Consider the following 19,341-nt stretch of genomic DNA (forward strand, 5'->3'; position numbering starts at 1 on the left):
TCAGCTGTCAGTGATGTGATTACTACATTTGAATGTGAACGTCGACAGTGCCTGGTTGGGTTAAACTTGAAGAGGCAAATACACCAACCAAGGGCGTTTATCCAGGGCGTTTTATTCTCGATTAGTACTACATTTGTGATGCATGGCAAGGCCAGTGTACGCTGGGAGCATACCTACAGTGGAGGTTAGCAGAGCTTGATAAACTGACTGAATACATAATTAAAATCAAGTAATCATTTTGAGTTAATGGTCAAAACTTTCTGTTTGAGTCATTTCTTCTCGCTCATCATTCATCTTAAATTTTGTTCTCGGAGATTTGTTCGGAATGACTGCCTCCAGGCGCTCCAGTTTGTGTCCAAGGAAGTCCGCCAGTGCGTCAAACTTTTCCTTATGGCCTGTCCGTTGTTGGTCACACTGCATTCCTGTTAATGTTGAAGTAGTAGACGACTTTTTGAAATGCTGATGGTACCTCAGGACCATGTCTTAAGGGAGTGTCCATGAAAGGATCTTGCTCAGCACGGCACAGTACATCTCTGTGCTTGTCTGGGCTTGTTCCAAGTGCATTCAAGCTTCTTAAGTGTATCTGCACATTGTAGTTGAGTTACGTAAATTGACGACGGAACTGATGCCATATCCATTACTGTCTGTAGGTGGTCTTGTGCAATGAGAGTCTGGTTGCTGAATTGCTTTGCAACTTTTTCTGTTGCACTGTTGTAGCTAGCAGTGCTCTGTCATTGGGAGTCCAGTTATTGCCGCAACTGCTGAGCTGGTCAGGAGGCCAGTCAAGTAATGGAATTTCTCCGTCGCCTACAGTTTGGAAGTGTTGTGTACAGCTAACTCAAACACACACCGATATTGGCTCCAGTTGCGATGGTCTCCGCCAAATTTTGTTAGTTCAGCCATCGGTAGTTTCGTTCTAGTGGTTGTGGGCTCACTAGGCAGCGGTCTCGTAGGAGGCGAAGATCTCGAGACCTGTTGGTCTCGAGATCTGCAACGAAGCTCAGCCATGATCTTCGCAACCTTGTCGTTGAACAACGTTTGAGCTGGAAGTCTCTTCTGTAATTTCCATAGAACTTTTTTTGTCCAGCCCTTGGAATGGTCAGTACATGGCCTCTATCCTCTCCAACGATATCGCTGCATCCATTGTTTGTGTTCAGGCTGCTGCTTTCGGGGGAGCCTCCAATCTCGTTCAAGATGGCGTTAAGCTTGTCCCGAAGGGCAGTTCTTAATCACAACTTGCGCTCAATGGAAGTCATCTTTGTAGTCCCCGGGGGTAGGTTTGCCGATCTATCAAGCAGAAAAAAAAAAATGAAGAAAAGATGCGCACGAAATATACGAGGGAGCTCATTTTGATATTGCGCATTTCATATCTGGTCAGAACTGTATCAAGAATTTCTCATTGATTTTATTCCTCTCGCTGTTTAGCATTTCTTCATCAACTAGTGGTTCCATTTCTTTTCCAAGTTAGTGAAGTGCGGGAACGTGTTTGCTCTTGGCAACTTGCTTTCCCCTTATCACAGAGATGGACCATGTTTGCTCATGAAGGAATGTTTCTTTGGTTCCCACCCAATATTGACCCAAGTTTTGAGGTACAACCATAAAGCAACATTGGTTTTTGCTCGCTCTCTTTATTGTACCTGACCGTTTTACACGGCTGGGTACGGTTTGGCGGCCAACTGCGCAAACTTGGTGGCATAGCTGCTGTCCGAAGTCATAAAATTGAACATCTTGAACACAAGCTTGCTCTTTGAAATGTTGCATAAGCGACGAACTGGTACGAGCGAAGATAGAAGCATCAAAGATGAGTAAATTTCCACGTCCGGTGCGTTACGGCTACAGGGACAGAGAGAAAGAAGCTTTGAACGACCCCAACAATGGGTGAAAGCTATCTGCTCAGCAGGATTGCAACATTTTTCTTCGTTCCTTTTGCCATAAATTTTGCTTGAATTCGTTGTGCTCGGGGCTTCCAGAGCTTTGTTCTACATAACTCAGGTGGCGCCACTGTCCAAGTGGTCAGTGAAGCCAACATAGCCGCTGTTTCTTCCACAAAAAAAGACAAGGAAACTTATTTTTCAAGTAAGCAGGTATACTGCCACATCTCCGCTCTTGATGTTCAACAATAAAGGCCCTGAAGTGCGATCTTGAGCAAAGTTTGAGCGCAAACGGAGCAGCGGTTTTCTCGGAATTTTTTTTTATTCACTCGTTCATCGTCGTATAGGCTTCTAACCCTGCACATACAAACCCGCGCGCCAAGCCACGCACGAGAGCTCTGCCACCCTACCCATTGCGCAGGCGCAGTGCATACATTACTTTTAATTGCTCTCGCGGATCGAGGCTTCCACAGCAACCGGGGGAGGGGAATAAGGCGAGCGCACAAAACTAACGTGAGGCGAAGCTTCTGTTGCAGGCCGTTTTGAATTCTTCACCCAGAAATTGCTTTTCTTTGAGCGCGCCTACCACGAGACCCGCTGCTTTTGCTAGGCCACGAGACGTTGCAAGCGCGGTCGCTGGCGCTACCGTCGGAGCGGAAGAAACAAACGTAGTCGATGGCGCTTTCGCGGGCGCGCGCCGCGAAACTAATATTCTAGGGATCGTAATGAAACCATAGCTAGAGGCCGCTTGCTTAACCTTGGCGTGACCTTGGCTGAGCTTGAAGGTCAGAGGGACGTCGCTACTGCAGTCGTACCTGCAGTACAGTAGCTAGAATTCTAGCCACTGTACCCACTGTATACCTGCAGTAATAAACTTCGCCCAACAGAACCAAATGCACGGAGGAAACGTGCGCGCTGACATGACGTAATTGTTGCCAGAGCAAATTTACCTGAAGGGTTGAATAGTTGTGCGGTCGTAATAAACATATGGGACTTCAATAACACTGATTGCTTTAGACAGGCTTAGACAGAAGTCTGCCTATGTATGTTTACATATGCATCCACCCATCTCGTGTAAATGCGCAATGACGCTAGTGAATAAATGATAAAAAAGTGAGTTTCCCACGTGAGTGGCTGGTGGCGTTGGTGTCCCCTGCAGGGTAGGCACGTGGCACGTGCTTCGCTTGTGCGTCCTTGCCATCACTCTACCATCACTACTGCGCAAATCATCCGCCCCTGCGCACTGTGATGATAATGTGGCGAGTGATGACTCGCGCTGTGGCGACACCGCGACCTTGAGCCGCGACCCTCCGTGGCCGAGTACCTTCGTGAGTATTGTTTTCCTCTCTTCTAGGAGCACGTTTGCTTTGCGTGCTGTCGAAGTGAAACTTGTTGCCATGCGGCTGAGAGCCAAATAGACACACTTCGGGCCCGGGACTAGGCCTAAGCTGAATGTGCCACGCTTGCAGCTATCACGGAGCTCGGCTTTCCATAGAGTTTCATACAATAATAACTCTATCCGGCTTTCAGAATCTAGTTACATCCGCTTTATGACGTAACACAAACGGTATTTAGTTGTTTGAATACTGTTTATCCGTGTGCTTCTATCACCACTTTTATTTCAATTCGGAGATTATTTCAAATTTCGAAATTAATTAGTTTCGAAGGATAGTTGCGATATATCAGTGCCAGGTATGCGGTTGTTTTTGAATCATGATGTGAAAGCATTGGTGTTTGCGTGCGAAACCGCGGCTGTGATTTTACTTTCAATAACTGCTGCAATTTTGAGACCTGCACTAACAACTTGTTCTTGCTGTTATCCACTTCCAGACGTGATCAGGTGGCCTCAAGCTTAGTTTATTTTTTTCTGCTAGTTGTTGGGTAGGCTCTGCTTGGCAAATTTTGCTCGGTGAAACTTTTACAGAGTTAGCAGACCACTTCATAAAGTTCAAGCGCTTATTAATTTGGAAAAACTTGCGTGCTGCATATGTGCAACCATGCCAGCCTTTTGGTCATGCCCTTCGTCATGTTAAAACTTGGGGCAGCCAACAGCAGTGGAACAAATTCGTGTCCTTCAGGTCCATCATGATTGTTCAGGAACTTTTGTTCGGTAGAATGTTTTGGCTTGTGCTTTGCCGAACTGTGCCCCAGCCGTGCCATGGTATTGGCATAGCTTTTGTACCCTGGCAGGGAGTTTTTTGTGGACGAATGCTTCTGTTCCCTGCAGTGGTCCACAACCGGCACTTTCTCCCGGTCATCGTCGGATGACAGCGTGGACTTTTCCGCTGCCAACCAGCGGATCCAGCCAGGGCTGGTGGACCCCAGTGCGCCCAGGCCTGAGCACTGTAAGGGATTATTCTGAACTTGCTGTTTGGGAATTTAATTGCCATTTCTAAATGCCATTTTTGGATCGTTCTGTCGTTGACTGCAGACTTTATTCAAATCACTTTCACCCATTTGCAAATGCGTATTCAGTGTCCTGCAGGACATTTATGTCCTGCAATAGGGCATAAAGCTGAATTCATAACGTGATAAAATCAAACAGCTAGGTTTTGCTGGCATATACTTTTTAATGTTATTAGGTTGAGGGCAAACTGTAGTTGTATCATCTATCAACTCGCTAGGTTTTGCTGACAGATACTTTTTAATGTTATTAGGTTAAGGGCAAACTGTAGTTGTATCATCTATCAACTCGCTGACGCTATTAAGTAAATTAAGTAAATTACGATGTCTTTACCCTTCCACTGCTGAGTTTTTTTTTAACCGGTTCTCGTGTGAAAGCAAGCCAGAAAAAACACTGGCAGGGAGAACTCCCTGCCTGTTCTTCTTTTTCCATTTTTATCTACTAATATTCCACTTTTATTTATGTTGTGAAGGAGGTTAACATTTTACATGGTTATATCTATTCTCTAATAAACAGTTATAGACAAATTGCTGTCAAAATGAATACAAATTAGCTTCTAATGAGGACATCTAGGTGTTTTGAACAATTTATCAGTGGAATATTCTTTATAATGTGGCTTTATAAACTGGGGCAGCTAAAACACAGCGCAATTCCCATTCTTGGTTGCGTCGGAGTCGCCGTGGCTGCATTGGCCAGGAGAATTCTAAGCAGCGCGGAAGCAAAAACTTGCGCTCCATAGTTTCAAACGTACCCTACAAATTCTGTCTTTACTTGGCCTATCTTAAATAGCGCAGCAGGCTGCAATATTTTTGTTGCACTAGTTGTCTCGTGAGTGGCATCTAGTGGCAGGGGCATGCGTCTTGGAGTGGCTGGGAAAATGCTAACAAAGGGCTCTGATAGTGTGACAGGGATTTCTTTTCTTTGCTAAGGTCATCACAATTTTATTTATTTCGATTCCTATGCAGACCTCCCAGGGCAGTTCTCCCTATGTTTCGTTGTGGGTTCTTTTATAGAACACTGGACTTCGGTTATATGGGGTTAACTGGGTTTATTATAAAGCAGGAAGAGAAAGCTTATACAAGTGACTACATGGCTGCAGCGCAGAAGAGAAAGTGGAAATGGCGGCCAGGGTGCGGGCGTAACTCGATGCCGTCGACTGCTCAAGGTTCACCGCGCTCCGCCGCTGGGAGGTAAAGAGGAGTGAAACTCGTGGGGCCTCGTGTTGGGGGCTGTTCCCGGCGGCGGCTTTCATACACCGTGGGTTGGGTCCCGTGGCGCCATCTGTTAGTTCCTCATGTAACACCCTAGAGGACTCGTCTTTCCCGGCGCCCTGGGAGTCCATCTCGGAGCCGGTCTATGAGGAGGACCGCAGCCGGTCTTTGCCACACCGCCACCCGGAGTGGCAGGGCCGGCGACTTCCCCTGTTGCGGCGGTCACTGCAGGCACCAGAAATGGCCACCTGGGAGGACATCTTCAACATCAAGGTGATGTTTCGTGCCGCCTACAACATGGATGTCTTCCGGGCCAAGGCTGGAGTGGTTGGGCGCATCACGTGAGTGCGTGTTCTGCTTGCACTGGGCTCGGTCTGCACTGCACTTCCTTCGGTCGCTTCTTCCCCCCTTCTTCCCGCACTGTGTCTGTACAGGGATTCTGTAAACAAAGGAAAGCGGAAATTCTCGCCGATGCTTCTATTAGTGGTGGTGTGTCTCTCTCATTTCTGATCCAAGGACAAGCGACTGCTAAAATCCTCCTTGGACACGGTTTATGAGGTTGCAGTTTGTGCGTTTGCTACGTGAATGCCGCACCATTGCTCTTGCCACAAAGGCCTGCCTCTTGCTCGGCTAGAGGGCCGCGTAGCTGACACAAAAGGTAGCGACGGGGGAAAAAAGTTCAAACGCCCCTTAGTCTAACGGCGATAGTTGAAAAGCTCAGCTTTCTCGTGAGGGATTTGTCTGCTTTTGTTGGGGTTATGGACATTGATCATTAGAGAGTTTTAGCTGACCGTTTTTGACACTCCGCTATGCTCCCGACGGTCCGCTAGGCACAACCGCAGCGCCAGCGGCACAAAGGCTTTTAGCTAAGCGATAACCGTGTCTCCCTCGACGGGGAATGATTCGCGTCACTCGTCGTACCCTGTGCGTGTGCAAACCAAAACGTTATGCCAAAGTAAAGACGCGAATCGGATTTCGGTTGCTCAATTAACGTAAAATACCATGTTTAGAGCCTCATTTCACCTTTCTAATACAATGTAGTCGCTTACACGGTATAATGGTTCTAAATTATTTTAAAGAAGCCGATAAACTTTGGAATAGCCAAGACACGGCTGTCCTTCTTGGCGCTGTATAGAAGCAGCCCCGCACTTCGGTCGATGTTTTTCGCTTCTGTTCTAAAGCTCGTTGTGGAGTGTTGCACCTTTGCCTATTCGGAAGAGCTTCGCGATTTCGTCATTCGCGTTTCAACTAAAGAAACTGAGTTCGTGGGAGCGTGCTTGCATCGCGTGGGAGTGTGCTTGCAATGCGTGGCAGCCTTGTTGATATTCCGCACGGTAACGTAAGCTGCCGCGACGGTTCGCTAAGAGGCCCCGGTTAGCGGAGCGGGGCCCCGCTCCGGTATCGCCGCTAGCACCCTTGCGCGCCACGCATGCGCAATGGTGCTCCCGCTAGCTATTGGAGCGGAGCGGACCATCAGAAACGGTCAGCTAAAACTCTCCATTGACAGGTTGGACTTTGATCATTTACGGTTCGGACTTGCTTTCTCCATTTGCCGAAAAAGCTTTGCATTTCAACCATCGTTGTCGGGAGACGAAGGGGCGTTTATACTGTTTCGTCAGGCTTTATGCGCCTTTTTTTTAGCCAACATTGTTTTGGGGAAGGGTGGGGGGAGTGCACACCAGACATAGGTGCAGCATAAAAATTACTCTTCACACCTAAGGAGTATATTTTTTGGTAGACGTCACTAAAGTTGGCTGCAGTGCAGGGGCAGGTAGTGGCCGCGGTCCGTCCGGGTGCATTCCAAAATTTTTTAAATGCAGAGCATTTCAGTAACTCACGATGTCACCCGCGTTGACGTCTGTAGTCGTAGTCCGCACCCCTCCCCCTACACTATATAAAAAAAAATACTATCCGGCGTCTGGTTTCGATCCCTCGACCCTGCGGGCGGAACGCAATGTACATGGTGCTCTTCCCACTGCGCCACAAAGCCGACACAGAATGGGAAGCTACGAACGCGCCTTATATCCTTGACTCATTCAAACTACGTCAACAAGCTGGTGATACAATGCATTCACTACCACCAACTCCCCAAACACTAAACGTTAACGCAATACACCCACCCCCTATGCGACGCATTTACTCGAGTCCCCCTCGCGGGGAGATGGGCCCAATTACGATGGCAGTGCAAAGCCGGCACGTGCGGGGAGAAAAGAACAAAGAGAACAGAACTCCCGCTGGCGCAGTTTCAGGCAGGGGGCGCGCGAGCACTGCGAAGGCGGGAAATTTGAATTGCATGGGGTGGTAGCAGTAAGCGGATAACGGCGGTACAGGCCACTATGGCGAATCACTGCTCTGCATTTCCGACAGCTTTCACATTGAGTGGAACGGCTTCTAATTTTTTTCAGTCTGACAAAACTGTTTCCGCCAAAAATATGTGCGAATCTGTACATACGTGGGAATGAGATAAAAAAAAATTTCAACCAGATTGCTGAGGTTGACCAGCCATGCTTTGTTTCATGTTATCTGAATGACCCTATCACGCTTGCACAGAACACCGATATTCTGGTAGGATGAACAAGTGTACATGGTCCCTTTGAGCATTGTGATATGGGAAAATGAAGGCCCCTATTATAGTATTAAGACAATGGTTTTCTTTTTTTATTTTTAGCAATGCTTCGCTGAGAACCCTTATCTTCTCATTCTAATGCAGCGTCCCCAGGGAAGCACATCTCTCTTGAGGAAGGCTCTTCTCCGTTGTTGCCCTCGTAGCACGTAGCTCAGAGCCGGCCTACGAGGAAGACGGCAGCCAAGGCTCTGCCACACCGCCACCCAGTGTGAGGTGGTGCTGTCGAGTGCCCCCACCCTTCGCTGTCACCCGGCACCTTCAGGGAGGTCAGGGGCCTGCTGACCACTCCGTCCTGGAAGGACGTCTGCAACGCCGTTGTGCCACGCACCCCGTGGACCGTGTGGATGTCTACTGGGCCCAAGATGGAGTGGGTGCCCGAATAATGTGAGGGCCCTTCTTCTCTCGCCTTTCCTGTGTTTGGCTGCATGTTCTATTTGCGTCCCCCGGATTTTCTCCGCACTGCACTTAATTCTCCTAAAACTCCACTCTACGCCTACTACTCCGCCTACAACTTTGCCTACAACTTTGCCTACAACTCTGTCTACAACTCAGCTCTGCGACCAGGATGCATATTTGACAAACCAGGCCAACTAGACACATCCTACGTTTGCGCCTCTTTCATGTTGTACCAGGAGAGTCGAAAAACTAAAACTCGTTGGTAGGCTAGAAAGACCTAACAGATACTAGGCTATCCTTATTTTTGGCAATAATGTGTAGAATTAACCTAAGAGAACATGCTTGACATTAGTGTCCTTCATAAAATCGCTAAAGCTAAATTCGTGATAGAATCGTGATAGCTAGGTTCTGTCTACAGAGGCATTTTAGTGTTGTTAGGTTGAGGCTGGACTGTAGTGCTGTGGTCTACCAACGCACTGACGCTATTCCTGGTGGTAAAATGCCTGGTGCGATAATTCAGTTTGAACGACCTCTTTGTGCTGTTGCCAACAGTTATATGGTGCACTTTACCTGTGATGTTCTGTATGTTGCTCAGAACGTCAGCACCATGCAGTTTTTATGGAAGATAAGTTTATTTTTCAACATTTCAATCTCATGCTCTATTTTTCCGGGTAAATTATGTATGTTATGTGTTAAAGGAGCCATGAAGAGAAAACACAAGTTTGGTTCATTCAAAAGATTGTCTCGTTAGAATCATACTGACACCACTTTTAACGTAAACTTCGCTCAAATAAGCTACATAATTAGGAAAAACGGGAATGGTCATGCGACCCACCAGCTCATTTGCTGCAACAGAACCTATGTCGTCACATGAGCTAAGCTCTGCGATTGGCGGAGGCTGGCAGAAGCAGACGCAAATTAGGTAGAACTTACAAACTAGACGAACGAGCGATTTGCGCTTAAATTTAGGGCACATTCTTTACAAAGCAATAAGAATGATGGGACAAACAGTGGAAGTTACGGAAGCACATGTAAACATAGAAGTACTGATGCGTTCTGCTGTTCGTACTGCGCACAGCATGCTTGGTTTTGCTGCGCAGCACTACGGGGCTTGGGGTTGTCTCAGACGACACTGGCCGATTGACGCAAGCAACGGTGTCTTACGTGACCCCATTTGTCGAGCGAGCACTGTTTCAGGGAACGAATATTTTCTCCCAGAACAAAAACAAGCCAGGTTTAAATGCGGGCAAAAACAAACCAAACGCTTGCCACGGTACGGTGGCGCCATCTAGGTTACGGAACGTAAAGAAACGCGGGAACAAACCAACAGCGCTGTACAGGGTGGAGACAACCTTTGAACGGTCCCGTGCCGCCCCAATTGGGCCAACGGGCTCAACGCGTTATTCTTTTCGTTTCCCACGAGACCTAGCAACGCGAAACAGACAATATGATTCAAACTTCTTCAGTAAACCGCGTTGCGGCGATAATTTTAGCGCGGTTTTGACACAATGACTTGCTTCGGCGGCGAGCGAGCAACTGAAAATGGCGGCGCCAGTGTATACGTGTCTCTACCCTGTACGGCGGATGCGTGAATGAAGGTACTCTAGGCTGCAGAGCGGTCGGTTTCAGTGATGTCACTTGGGACCACGAAAACGCACGATTGAGCGGGAAAATCAAAATTTTAACCTAAATTGTTTAATTTCTCAGTGAATAAAGCACCGTTTGTATCCGGACAAGCGCTGGGGGCACTATAAAACACGAAATCTTTCGAATAAAACCAACTTGCATTTTCTCTTCATGGCTCCTTTAAGCCTTTCACTGCCAAGTTTTTTTTTTTTTTTTTCTGACTTGTTCTCACAATAAAAGCATCCAGAAAAAATACTTCCAACGGGAAGTACTCCCCACAAGGTTTTCTTTTTTATGTTTGTTCCACTACTAATTCACTTTTGTGTTCTCAAGAACATCTGAATTTTACAGAACGGTGGAGTTTTCTCCACAATGGGGCTTTACAGAGGGCGGCAGCTATAACACAGATAGTGAAATTTCTTTCCTTGGCCATATCCAACTTAGAATAGTTGAGTAGCCGAGGGAAATTCAAAGCAGCGTGGTTGAAAAAAAAACGTACGCTCCATCTCTAGTTCAAGATGTACCCTACCAATTATGTCCTTAACCTCCCAATAGGTGGCGTGACACGCCTGCAATATTTTTTTACACAAGTTGTCTCAGTGACACATTTAGTGGCAGGGGTGTGCGAGTGCAGTCACCCGAGTTATCTTGGTAGCGGCAGTTTACGGGTTAAAAAAAGGCCCTGATGGTGTGGCACAGATTTTTTTTTTTTTTTTCTCACATTTTATCAATGCTAAGGTCGACGGCCCATTATTCATTTCCCTTACGCAGTCTTCCCCGCGAGTCATCCCTCGAGAAGTCCACTACATCGCTGCCCTGGGGGTCCAGCTCGATGCCAGTCTACGAGGAGGACTGCAGCCAGTCCTCTGCGCACCGCCACCCGGTGTGAGGCAGATCTGGCGATTGCCCGGCACCCTGGGGATCAGGACGACCTCTTGGACTTCCTGGTCGAGGATGGAGTGGGTGGGCGCATAATGTGAGTGCCCCTCTCTCGCCCCTTTCCACCTGTTGGCTGCGGGGTGTGTTAGTATCCCCCATCTTCATCTGTAGCACTGCCTTCCACTCGGTCTGTGACCGTACGCAGATCTAGTGAGCAAAGCGAAGCGGATGTTCCCAAAGTGGGGAAATTTTCCTCGATGATTCGACTCCCATTACTGATCAAGGACGAGCATCAGTTAAAACTCTCCCGGGATGCAGTTGATGAAGTCGCAATTTGTGCGTCTGGCTGCGTGAATGCTGCACCGTTGCTCTTTCCGCGAAGCCTTGCCTCCTACTCGGCAAGAGGGCTGCATAGCTTGCACATGCAGTTGTGATGGGGCTGCAGCCAGATTGCCCGGGATCTTGCCCTGCAGCCGTATTTTGGGTCACGAATTTAGATGAGTGGCCGTGTTCATTTTGGGTTGCAATTGCTTTCCTAGGGGAAGGGAGGGGGGGGGAGGACCGCTTATTTATTTATTTTTTTGTGTACGTGCAATGACTCGGAAGCAAAAAACGGGTTTTTGACATGTACTGCACAACTCGAGCTCGCTGTAAGACGAAGCCTCGGGTATGCCGAACAACATGGGTATGTTATCTGTTTTCCAAAGACTCAGAGCAAAAAAAAAAAAAAATGCACATAACACAAAACTGCCTCACGTACTCTTCTGTTAAAACAAAATTTCACCATGACTGCCTCCGCTGATGCTTGGCAGGGCATTTGGGCGACCGAGGGGAAAGCAAAACTAAATAAAAGGAAATGAGGCAACAGAGCAAAGGATCCGTGCCATAGAATGAGCGACCGAGTCAATCGAGAGCCACAGATAAAGCTTGCCTCTCCACCAACCCTTACCTGCTAGCCGGCGATAAATCAAAAAGAGAAAAGAGGGCCTAACCTTTTCTTTCACTTCCTATGCAGCTTTCCCGGGGCAGTCCTCAAGGACTCCTTTTCCCCTGGGCCCTGGGAGTCCAGCTGGGAGCCGGTCCACGAGGACAGCGGCAGCTGCTCCTTTACCACACCGCCACCCGGTGTGAGGCAGGGCCGGCAAATGCTCCACCCCAGGCTGTTACCCGGCGCCTTCAGGGAGGTCAGGGGCCGCCTCCCATGCACGGCAGCCTGGGAGGACTTCTTCGACGCCGTCACCTTGTCCACCTACCGTGGACGACACCAATCCTCCAGGCCAAAGATGGAGTGGGTCGCCGTGTAACGTGAGTGGCCTTCTTTAGCCTTCCTTTGTTGGCTGTGTGTGCTGCTTTATCACCTCGGATTCGCTGCACACTGCACTTCATACTGTCTCCTTTAACTTTACCCCCCTTGCCTGCGAGCTGTGACCCAGACACGTATTTGACGAACCAGGTCACCTAGACAGATCCTGCATTCGTTTCCCCTTCGCATCTTACTATAGGAGGACCGAACAACTGATATACGTGTTGGTTGGCTAAACCAAACTAAGACATGCCAACCTATTCTTATTTTTGACAAGAATGCTTAGAGTGTACCTGAGAGAATGTCCTGTAGTAAAAACACATTCCTGGTCTTTAAAAAAAAAAAAGAATAAATTGGAATGTCTGGGGTTGGAACCAAGATTGCGGGCTTGAAAGCTTACAACTTTACAGTTAGACCAGTGAGGCCTACCAGCGGTGCCTGTTTAGTGGTTCGCTCAAGAGAAAAGAGTGCTACAAGCGACCCAGTAGACGACACTATTCGGGGCGTGTTTAGGTAGTAGGTAGCCAGGTTTGCCAATGACGCGGCTTTACTAAACAAAACGAAGCAGAAATTCCTACTTGTGGGGAAATGTTTGCCGATCTTTCATGTAGGGGTGGTGTGTTCCTCTTGTTTCTGATCAAGGACGAGCATCGGTTGAAACTTATTGATGCATTTAATGAAATTTCAATTTGTGCATCTGGTGTCGTGAATACCCCACTGTTCCTCTGCTGTAGCAGAGAGTGATACTGGGGTGAAATGGTGCACCTCATATAGCGTCTGTTCAGGAAATTTATGCTGTAGAATACGTATTACTAGTGTTTGGCTGAACTGTGGCCCTGCATTCCCCAGCGATCGTCATAGTTTCTGCACTGTAGCTTTGAGCCTTTGTGGGGAAAATGGTTCTGTTCCCCGCAGTCATCCTCGTCCGACGCCTCGTCCCGGTCATCCATGGTTGAAGACACGGACTTTGCCGCTGCCAACCAGTTGTTGTGGCCGGGGCTTGTGGAACCAAGCATGCCCACTCCTGAGTCTTGTAAGTGGTTCTTGTCATGAACATTCTGTTTGCTGGGTGAAAGGAATTCTCTAAACACAACTTTTCTTTATTCTGGTCACCAACTGCATTCAAATAGTTTTCACGTCTTGAAATCTCGTCCGCTTGGTTTGCCTGCGTGAGGTCGGCTCTTGCAGTGGCCGCAGCTGTTGGTTACAAGAGTGATGGTGGGGTGCTCTGTACCCAAATTAGAGGGTACTGCTAAAAGAGCGCTGCTGGGGACTGTGGCTCAGTGCGTCAAAAATGAAGCAGTTCTCGATATTCAACCTATGGTGTATGAAATCGCTTTGTATTTGTGAAAGTTTAGTGACTGTCGCATGGAAGTACATGGCTATACTCAGGTGAAAGTTAAGGATGCCAATGGCAGGGGTGCACATTTTGGAAGGACATCTAGCTTAATGCACGACATTGCCGTCTTTTCCTTGCATAGTTTTTTTTTGTTGCTGCTGCAGTAGTTTACTAGCAGATTAAGACTAAAAAAGTATTGAAGTGACTCGAGTCACGTTGGAAATACCCGCAGTAAGGCGCTCTCTGCGCTGCTCGAAGGAACTGCTGGCTGAGGTATTGAAGTGTGCTGGCAACTTCCTTCGTCGTTCTTGAGCTGTACCCAACTATAGTTGAGCTCTAATTTCAATGTTTGGGCAGCTTCTGGCTATTTTCTTCCAACTGTACAAAGTGTTTCAGGAATACAGTTGAACCTCGATATAACGAACCTCGATTTAACGAAATTCGCGATATAACGAATTTTTTCAAGTTTTCTATCAAAATTTCGCTAAATCCATGTATTTTTATCTCGATTTTACGAAGTAATTTCGTGCGGCGCTTTCGATTTAACGAAGTCATGGCGAGAAAGGAAGAACGAAATTCCGGTCGAGGCACGTTTTATTTTGCCTCTCAGAGCCTACATTGAAAACATTCAGTACTCACATTAACTCTTAAAAGGCTAAAATGAAAGAAAAGCGGTGAATTATGCGGTTGACAACAATTAAAAGCGATGAAAGAAGCTGCTCAAAAACCGCTAGCGGTTATGGACGGTTTAATAGTGCGGCCACCATTTTGACGTCTCCATCGTTGCCTACGCCAGCGCCCTCTATGCTTAGGCTGCCGAAGCCTACTTCAAGTGTTTTTCGAGTCCTTGCTCACGGTGCTGCTGCTCGAGGTTGTGCTCACTGATAACCACGTTAATATTTTGTTCGTCTATCATTAGATGAGTCTTATAAGCAGCATGAGCACTCCAAGTGAAAGAAAAGTGTTCCGAACAAGAGCCTGAGGAAGTGTCTGAAACTGAAGGCCACCGAAGTGATGGATGCCATCGACGTTCTGCGGAGGCACGCAGGCGCACGCGAATGTTTAAGAGCAAGCCTTGTTAGCGCTGTCAGCATACGAGCGTCACATGAAGCCCACCCTGGTCAAGAAACGCCAAGCACTGCTTACGGACTTATTCACTACGGCTTGAACATCGAGTGCTGGTGGCAATAAATTGCTCTCCGAACGTGGTCAAAATGTGTTCATTAGACAGCTGCGATGCAGAGAAATCGGTTTCTTTAGGGCTCAGCGGGCATAAAAGTAATTGCTTAATCAAATTTGGCCAGAAGATATTTAATGTAAGCTTTCCGCTTTAGCGGGAGCACGTAAGCGCTGCTCCACAAAGTGAAGTGGTCCGTGTTCACTCCGCTGAACTCTCAATCATGGCTTTATCTCGAGTGTCGTGGTTGCATCACGCGCCCATACTGCAGAGCCCTTGTGCATGAAAAAAGTCTTTCGAAAGCTCTATAGCACCCTTCCGCTGTTGGCCCGCCGCACCCCTCAACGCCGCGCCTAAGCCTACCACTGAACGGACGAAAAGAGGCGTAACTTCGAACCAGCGCCTCGCCAGAGTGAAGCTCACGGGGCATGGACGCGGGTTCAATTGACTAACAGCGGCGTTTAGTAGTGACCGAAATGAAAAAAAAAAGTGGAAACCTAGTCTGCTATCATATTTAATGAGGCGTTGCAGAAAAAGCACCGGTTTTACAGCGACACGAACTACTGTCGGCCATCCGAATTCCATTACCTAAGTGTTGAAGCTCTTAATTCACACAATTTTCGCGGCCAGTTTTAGTACAAATTTCGCTTTAAGTGGAGAGGTAACTACATAGCAGTTGTTTCTGAGTGATGGGCAAGATTTTGAAACCTCAATAACTGGTTAAATTGACTGTAAAATCGAAACCTCGATTTTACGAAATTCTCGATTTAACGAAATTTTCGCCCGCAAGTACGACTTCGTTATATCGAGGTTTAACTGTACCATTATTCAGTCATCACGGTGACCTTTGATGATTGCAGTGACTAGCAAAGTGGGGTGCCCGCTTTTACGGAGGTTGTTGATGAAGGCATTGTGAATAGTGTGTGTGAGCAAGAAAATGCAGTGATGACGAAGGTGCTGACACCACATTGACGTTTGGAGAGGAAGAAACTGTTTTTTTTCAGCTCGGATGCTGTAGTTACCATCAAGAAGCTCCGTCTGCTGATTTCTCAGACACTGCAGATATGTCCTCGGTGACCTGCACAAGAAGGTCAAGGAAGTGCAGGCATTCATTTTGCACTGACGGCTGTCTAGTCGCCAAAAGAAAATGAGAGATTTCTTTAGGAATGAAGGTTGAAGTCAGACTCTTCTGAGTGCTAACGTTTTATTTACATGTCAACACATGTGCCTGCAGAGAAGGTATGTACTAATGCTTGCTGTTGTGTTACTGTTTTGACCCAGAAATAATGCTTTATCAGCGTTAAAATGTCGTTTCTTGAATTTGTGAGCCTCCGAGTGCATTCTTGGCGCCTTTCACTGCGTCAATCAAACCCTTGGCGGCATGCTCATCTCACTGTGCAGTAGACTCTGGTTCTCGTGTTACGTTTTGCTAGCCTGGTAATGCAGCTTCCTTGTAGCCGAAACACTGCTCTTGGTAGTGAGTGTGGCCATTTTTATGTGCTCCAAGTAAGAGCCGTGCATCCGCATCTACCGTGCTGGGCTTCCACGGTACTATATACCTGACAGTGGCACCACTGCTGGGGTTAAGTTGCTTTCCCATTGTGGCTTGTTCTCTGCAGGGCAGTTCCTGACCAGGCTTGGGGAATCCCAAGAGAGAGGGGGCGACCTGGCATGGTGGCAGTTGCGTCGCACAATGAGGCTGCTGCAGTTGCCCCAAGTGGATCGGAGCATGGACCCGCCCATGACCCGACCGCGGTGTGAACCGAACAACCCATGGGGTTGTTCGGGTCACACCAAGGTCGGGGCTTGGCCTTGGGGATCGGGGGCCTCCCATCCAGGATGATGTGGAAGTCCTCTTTGACGGGCGTCTTCCGGGCCGAGGATGGAGTGGGTGGGCGCATAACGTGAGTGCCCCTCTCTCGCCTCCCCTTTGTTGGCTGCGGGGTGTGTTAGCATAAACTAGCTTCATTTGTAGCACTGCCTTCCAATCGGTCACTTCCAACTCCTTGTGACTGAACGCAGATTTAGTTGGCAAAGCGAGGTGAATGTTCACTCAGCTGGGAAGTTTTCCCCGATGATTCGACTCGTTTGTGATCAAGGACGAGCATCGGTTGACTCTCCCGGAACGCAGTAGATGAAGTCGCAAATTTTGTGTTCAGCTGCGTGAAGACTGCACCGTTGCTCTTTCGGCAAAGGCGAGAGGGCGACATAACCGACTCCAATTGTTGCAACGGAGAAAGCTGTGGGCAGGTTGCCGGGAATCTCTCCCTGTCTACTTCAAATGAGTGGCTTCATTTCTTTTGCATTCCAATTGCTTTCCGTGGGTGGGTGAGGGGAGGGGGGGGGGGTGTTCCTCCCCCTTATAGTTAGGCCTAATGGGGGCTAGTGTGTCTCTTGTGTGTGTGCAATGAGTCGGGAGCAAAAAATGGACTTTTGAGATGTAATGCACAACTCGGGCTTAGTTCAAGGCGTTTTAGTAGCCCTAACATGAATGGCAGATCACGGTAGCTAAAAATACTGCCTAAAGAGGGCAGTCATTGTGGCCCTCAGCTGCATCACCGCCCCTTCTTGCCTCCCCCTCTTCCAGGAACGAGTGTGCCAGCCTTCCGGCCCAGGCCATCAGGGCAACAATGGGCCTCCTGGAGCCTACAGGGATGTGATAGCTGTGCCAATTGCGCCTGACTGCGCACAGAGGTAAATCCTGCTACATTTCAAGCAATCTGTGCCAATCTTGCGCCGAAAATTTGTTTCGCTCTGGCAGAAGGAGTCCTTTTTATGTTACAGGCGTTGAAGAGGAGGGAATCTCACTATCTCCATCGCAATGAAGCTTGGCAGCAGTTCACGTGGCTAGCTTGCTCTAAGGGGTCGAGATGTGGAGGGAATAGAAAGGTAGTTCGCGGGAAAGGGACGAAAGTTCAAGATGGCTGACTTTGGCACCAGCTGTAAGCCGGTTCATTATTAAACACTTTCCAGCTTTAAAGAAAGTGACCGTGTCTGACTGAACTTGTCTTTCAGGAGGAAAGCTACAGGAGCACTTGAAAGCATTTTCTTTGCAAAGCTACTCTTCGTGAAGAATGCGGTTGAAGGTTTCACTCATTTTTTGCCTTTGTTTCGAACAAGTGAGCCGTTGGTCCACCTACTCTATGATGAGATGGTGGCCGTCGCTCACAAGCTGTGTGGATGCTTCGTAAAGACAGTCTTACCACTCGAAGAAAGCCAGAGAGTTGCTGTTGTTGCAAACCTAGCCTCCTGGAAATTGGAAAGCGAGATTAGAAGTTGGAGATTACACGGAGCGTGGAATTTCATCTTGGCAACTTTGGAGGGAAACAGACACTTAGGTAGGGTGCTGGAAGCTTTTACACAGACTGCGCTTCTTGAGCCCACAGTTGAGCGAAGGAGTCCTCTTGGGCTTATTTGAGGAGGCTAGCTACCAGAGGGCCGCAGGTGATCAAACCCTGCGATGTCTTTACTATACACACTCCTCCAGCTTGAACATGTTGAATCAGCTCCATCTACACAAAGTATTGGCAGCAGATTTTGAGCAGGAGGAGGCTGGCAACAAAACGAAGTTCCCTCTCCTGGCCGGACTAGTGAAGGCATTGCTTTGCATTCCACGTAGAAATGCGGATGTGGAAAGGGGCTTCAGTGAGAACCGCTGGCACCTCCATAAAAGGACTCTGTTGACGATACACACAATGTTAGTGGCATCAGGCACGTAGTTTCTCCCTCCAAATAACGGCCAGGGAGAGGGTTCTGGCCACAATCTATGGTCACAGAAATAGCAGGATGGCCAGAACTGTAACCATCGAATTAGAAAGCAGGTTTGTTTAAACAGGCAGGCGTCAGGGTATACTTTTGTGAAACAATATTTGACCCAGTTTTAAACCCATCACCTTGCTTGTAAGGTTTTCACTTGCTCAATGGCACGATACACCACTAGCTCATTGCATGCCTCGTAGCCTTCCATGTCCTATTACCCTTCTCATACATGACCCTCTTGATTGATTGATTGTAGGGTTTAACGCGCCGACGCAAAGCAGGCGATGAGGTGCGCCGTAGTGGAGGGCTGGTGATTAATTTTGACCACCTGGGGATCTTTAACGGCACCGAAATCTCATACGCACGGGCGTTTTTGCTTTTCGCCTCCATCAGAAAAGCGGCCGCCGCGGCCGGGAATCGAACCCGCGACCTCGGGCTCAGCAGCGCAACGCCTTAGCCACTGGGCCACCGCGGCGGGTATACATGACCCTCTTCTGAAAGTGGTCTTTGCAACAGTGTAACATTATGCACTCTTTGCACGCCTCCTGTCAATACGTTTTTTTTTATTCTCGTAGCAAACGGCGCTCTTGACCTTGGGTGCCCTTGAGGCAAGAAACTCCACTGAAGTCCATCATTGCACTTTAAAGCAACATCAATTTTGGTAATCATTTGTAATGCAAGGGTCCGGTGTCAAAAAAAACAAACAAAATTAAATAAACCTTTGCCAGCCGTTTGTAAATGCAGTTGTGC

The 19,341-nt window shown here is 48.0% G+C and overlaps 1 protein-coding gene across 3 annotated transcripts; it reads left to right on the forward strand.

Moving 5' to 3' along the window:
- Positions 1 to 2,241: 2,241 nt before the first annotated feature.
- On the forward strand, positions 2,242 to 17,526 carry LOC144141439 (uncharacterized). 3 transcript variants are annotated; one of them, XM_077672998.1, is made up of 9 exons: positions 2,242 to 3,199; positions 4,099 to 4,216; positions 5,718 to 5,827; positions 8,197 to 8,496; positions 10,906 to 11,110; positions 12,029 to 12,318; positions 13,232 to 13,349; positions 16,452 to 16,736; positions 17,420 to 17,526. In XM_077672998.1, exons 7-8 carry the CDS (start codon positions 13,265 to 13,267, stop codon positions 16,673 to 16,675), a joined length of 309 nt encoding a protein of 102 aa, XP_077529124.1. In that variant the 5' UTR covers positions 2,242 to 3,199; positions 4,099 to 4,216; positions 5,718 to 5,827; positions 8,197 to 8,496; positions 10,906 to 11,110; positions 12,029 to 12,318; positions 13,232 to 13,264; the 3' UTR covers positions 16,676 to 16,736; positions 17,420 to 17,526. The 3 variants fall into 2 exon arrangements, with proteins under 3 accessions (XP_077529123.1, XP_077529124.1, XP_077529125.1); XM_077672997.1 differs by having other exon boundaries at positions 5,584 to 5,827.
- Positions 17,527 to 19,341: the final 1,815 nt, after the last annotated feature.

Source organism: Haemaphysalis longicornis, unplaced genomic scaffold (genome assembly GCF_048455015.1).
Source record: "Haemaphysalis longicornis isolate Haplotype H1 unplaced genomic scaffold, Haemaphysalis longicornis Haplotype H1 scaffold_6, whole genome shotgun sequence".
Taxonomy (NCBI): domain Eukaryota; kingdom Metazoa; phylum Arthropoda; class Arachnida; order Ixodida; family Ixodidae; genus Haemaphysalis; species Haemaphysalis longicornis.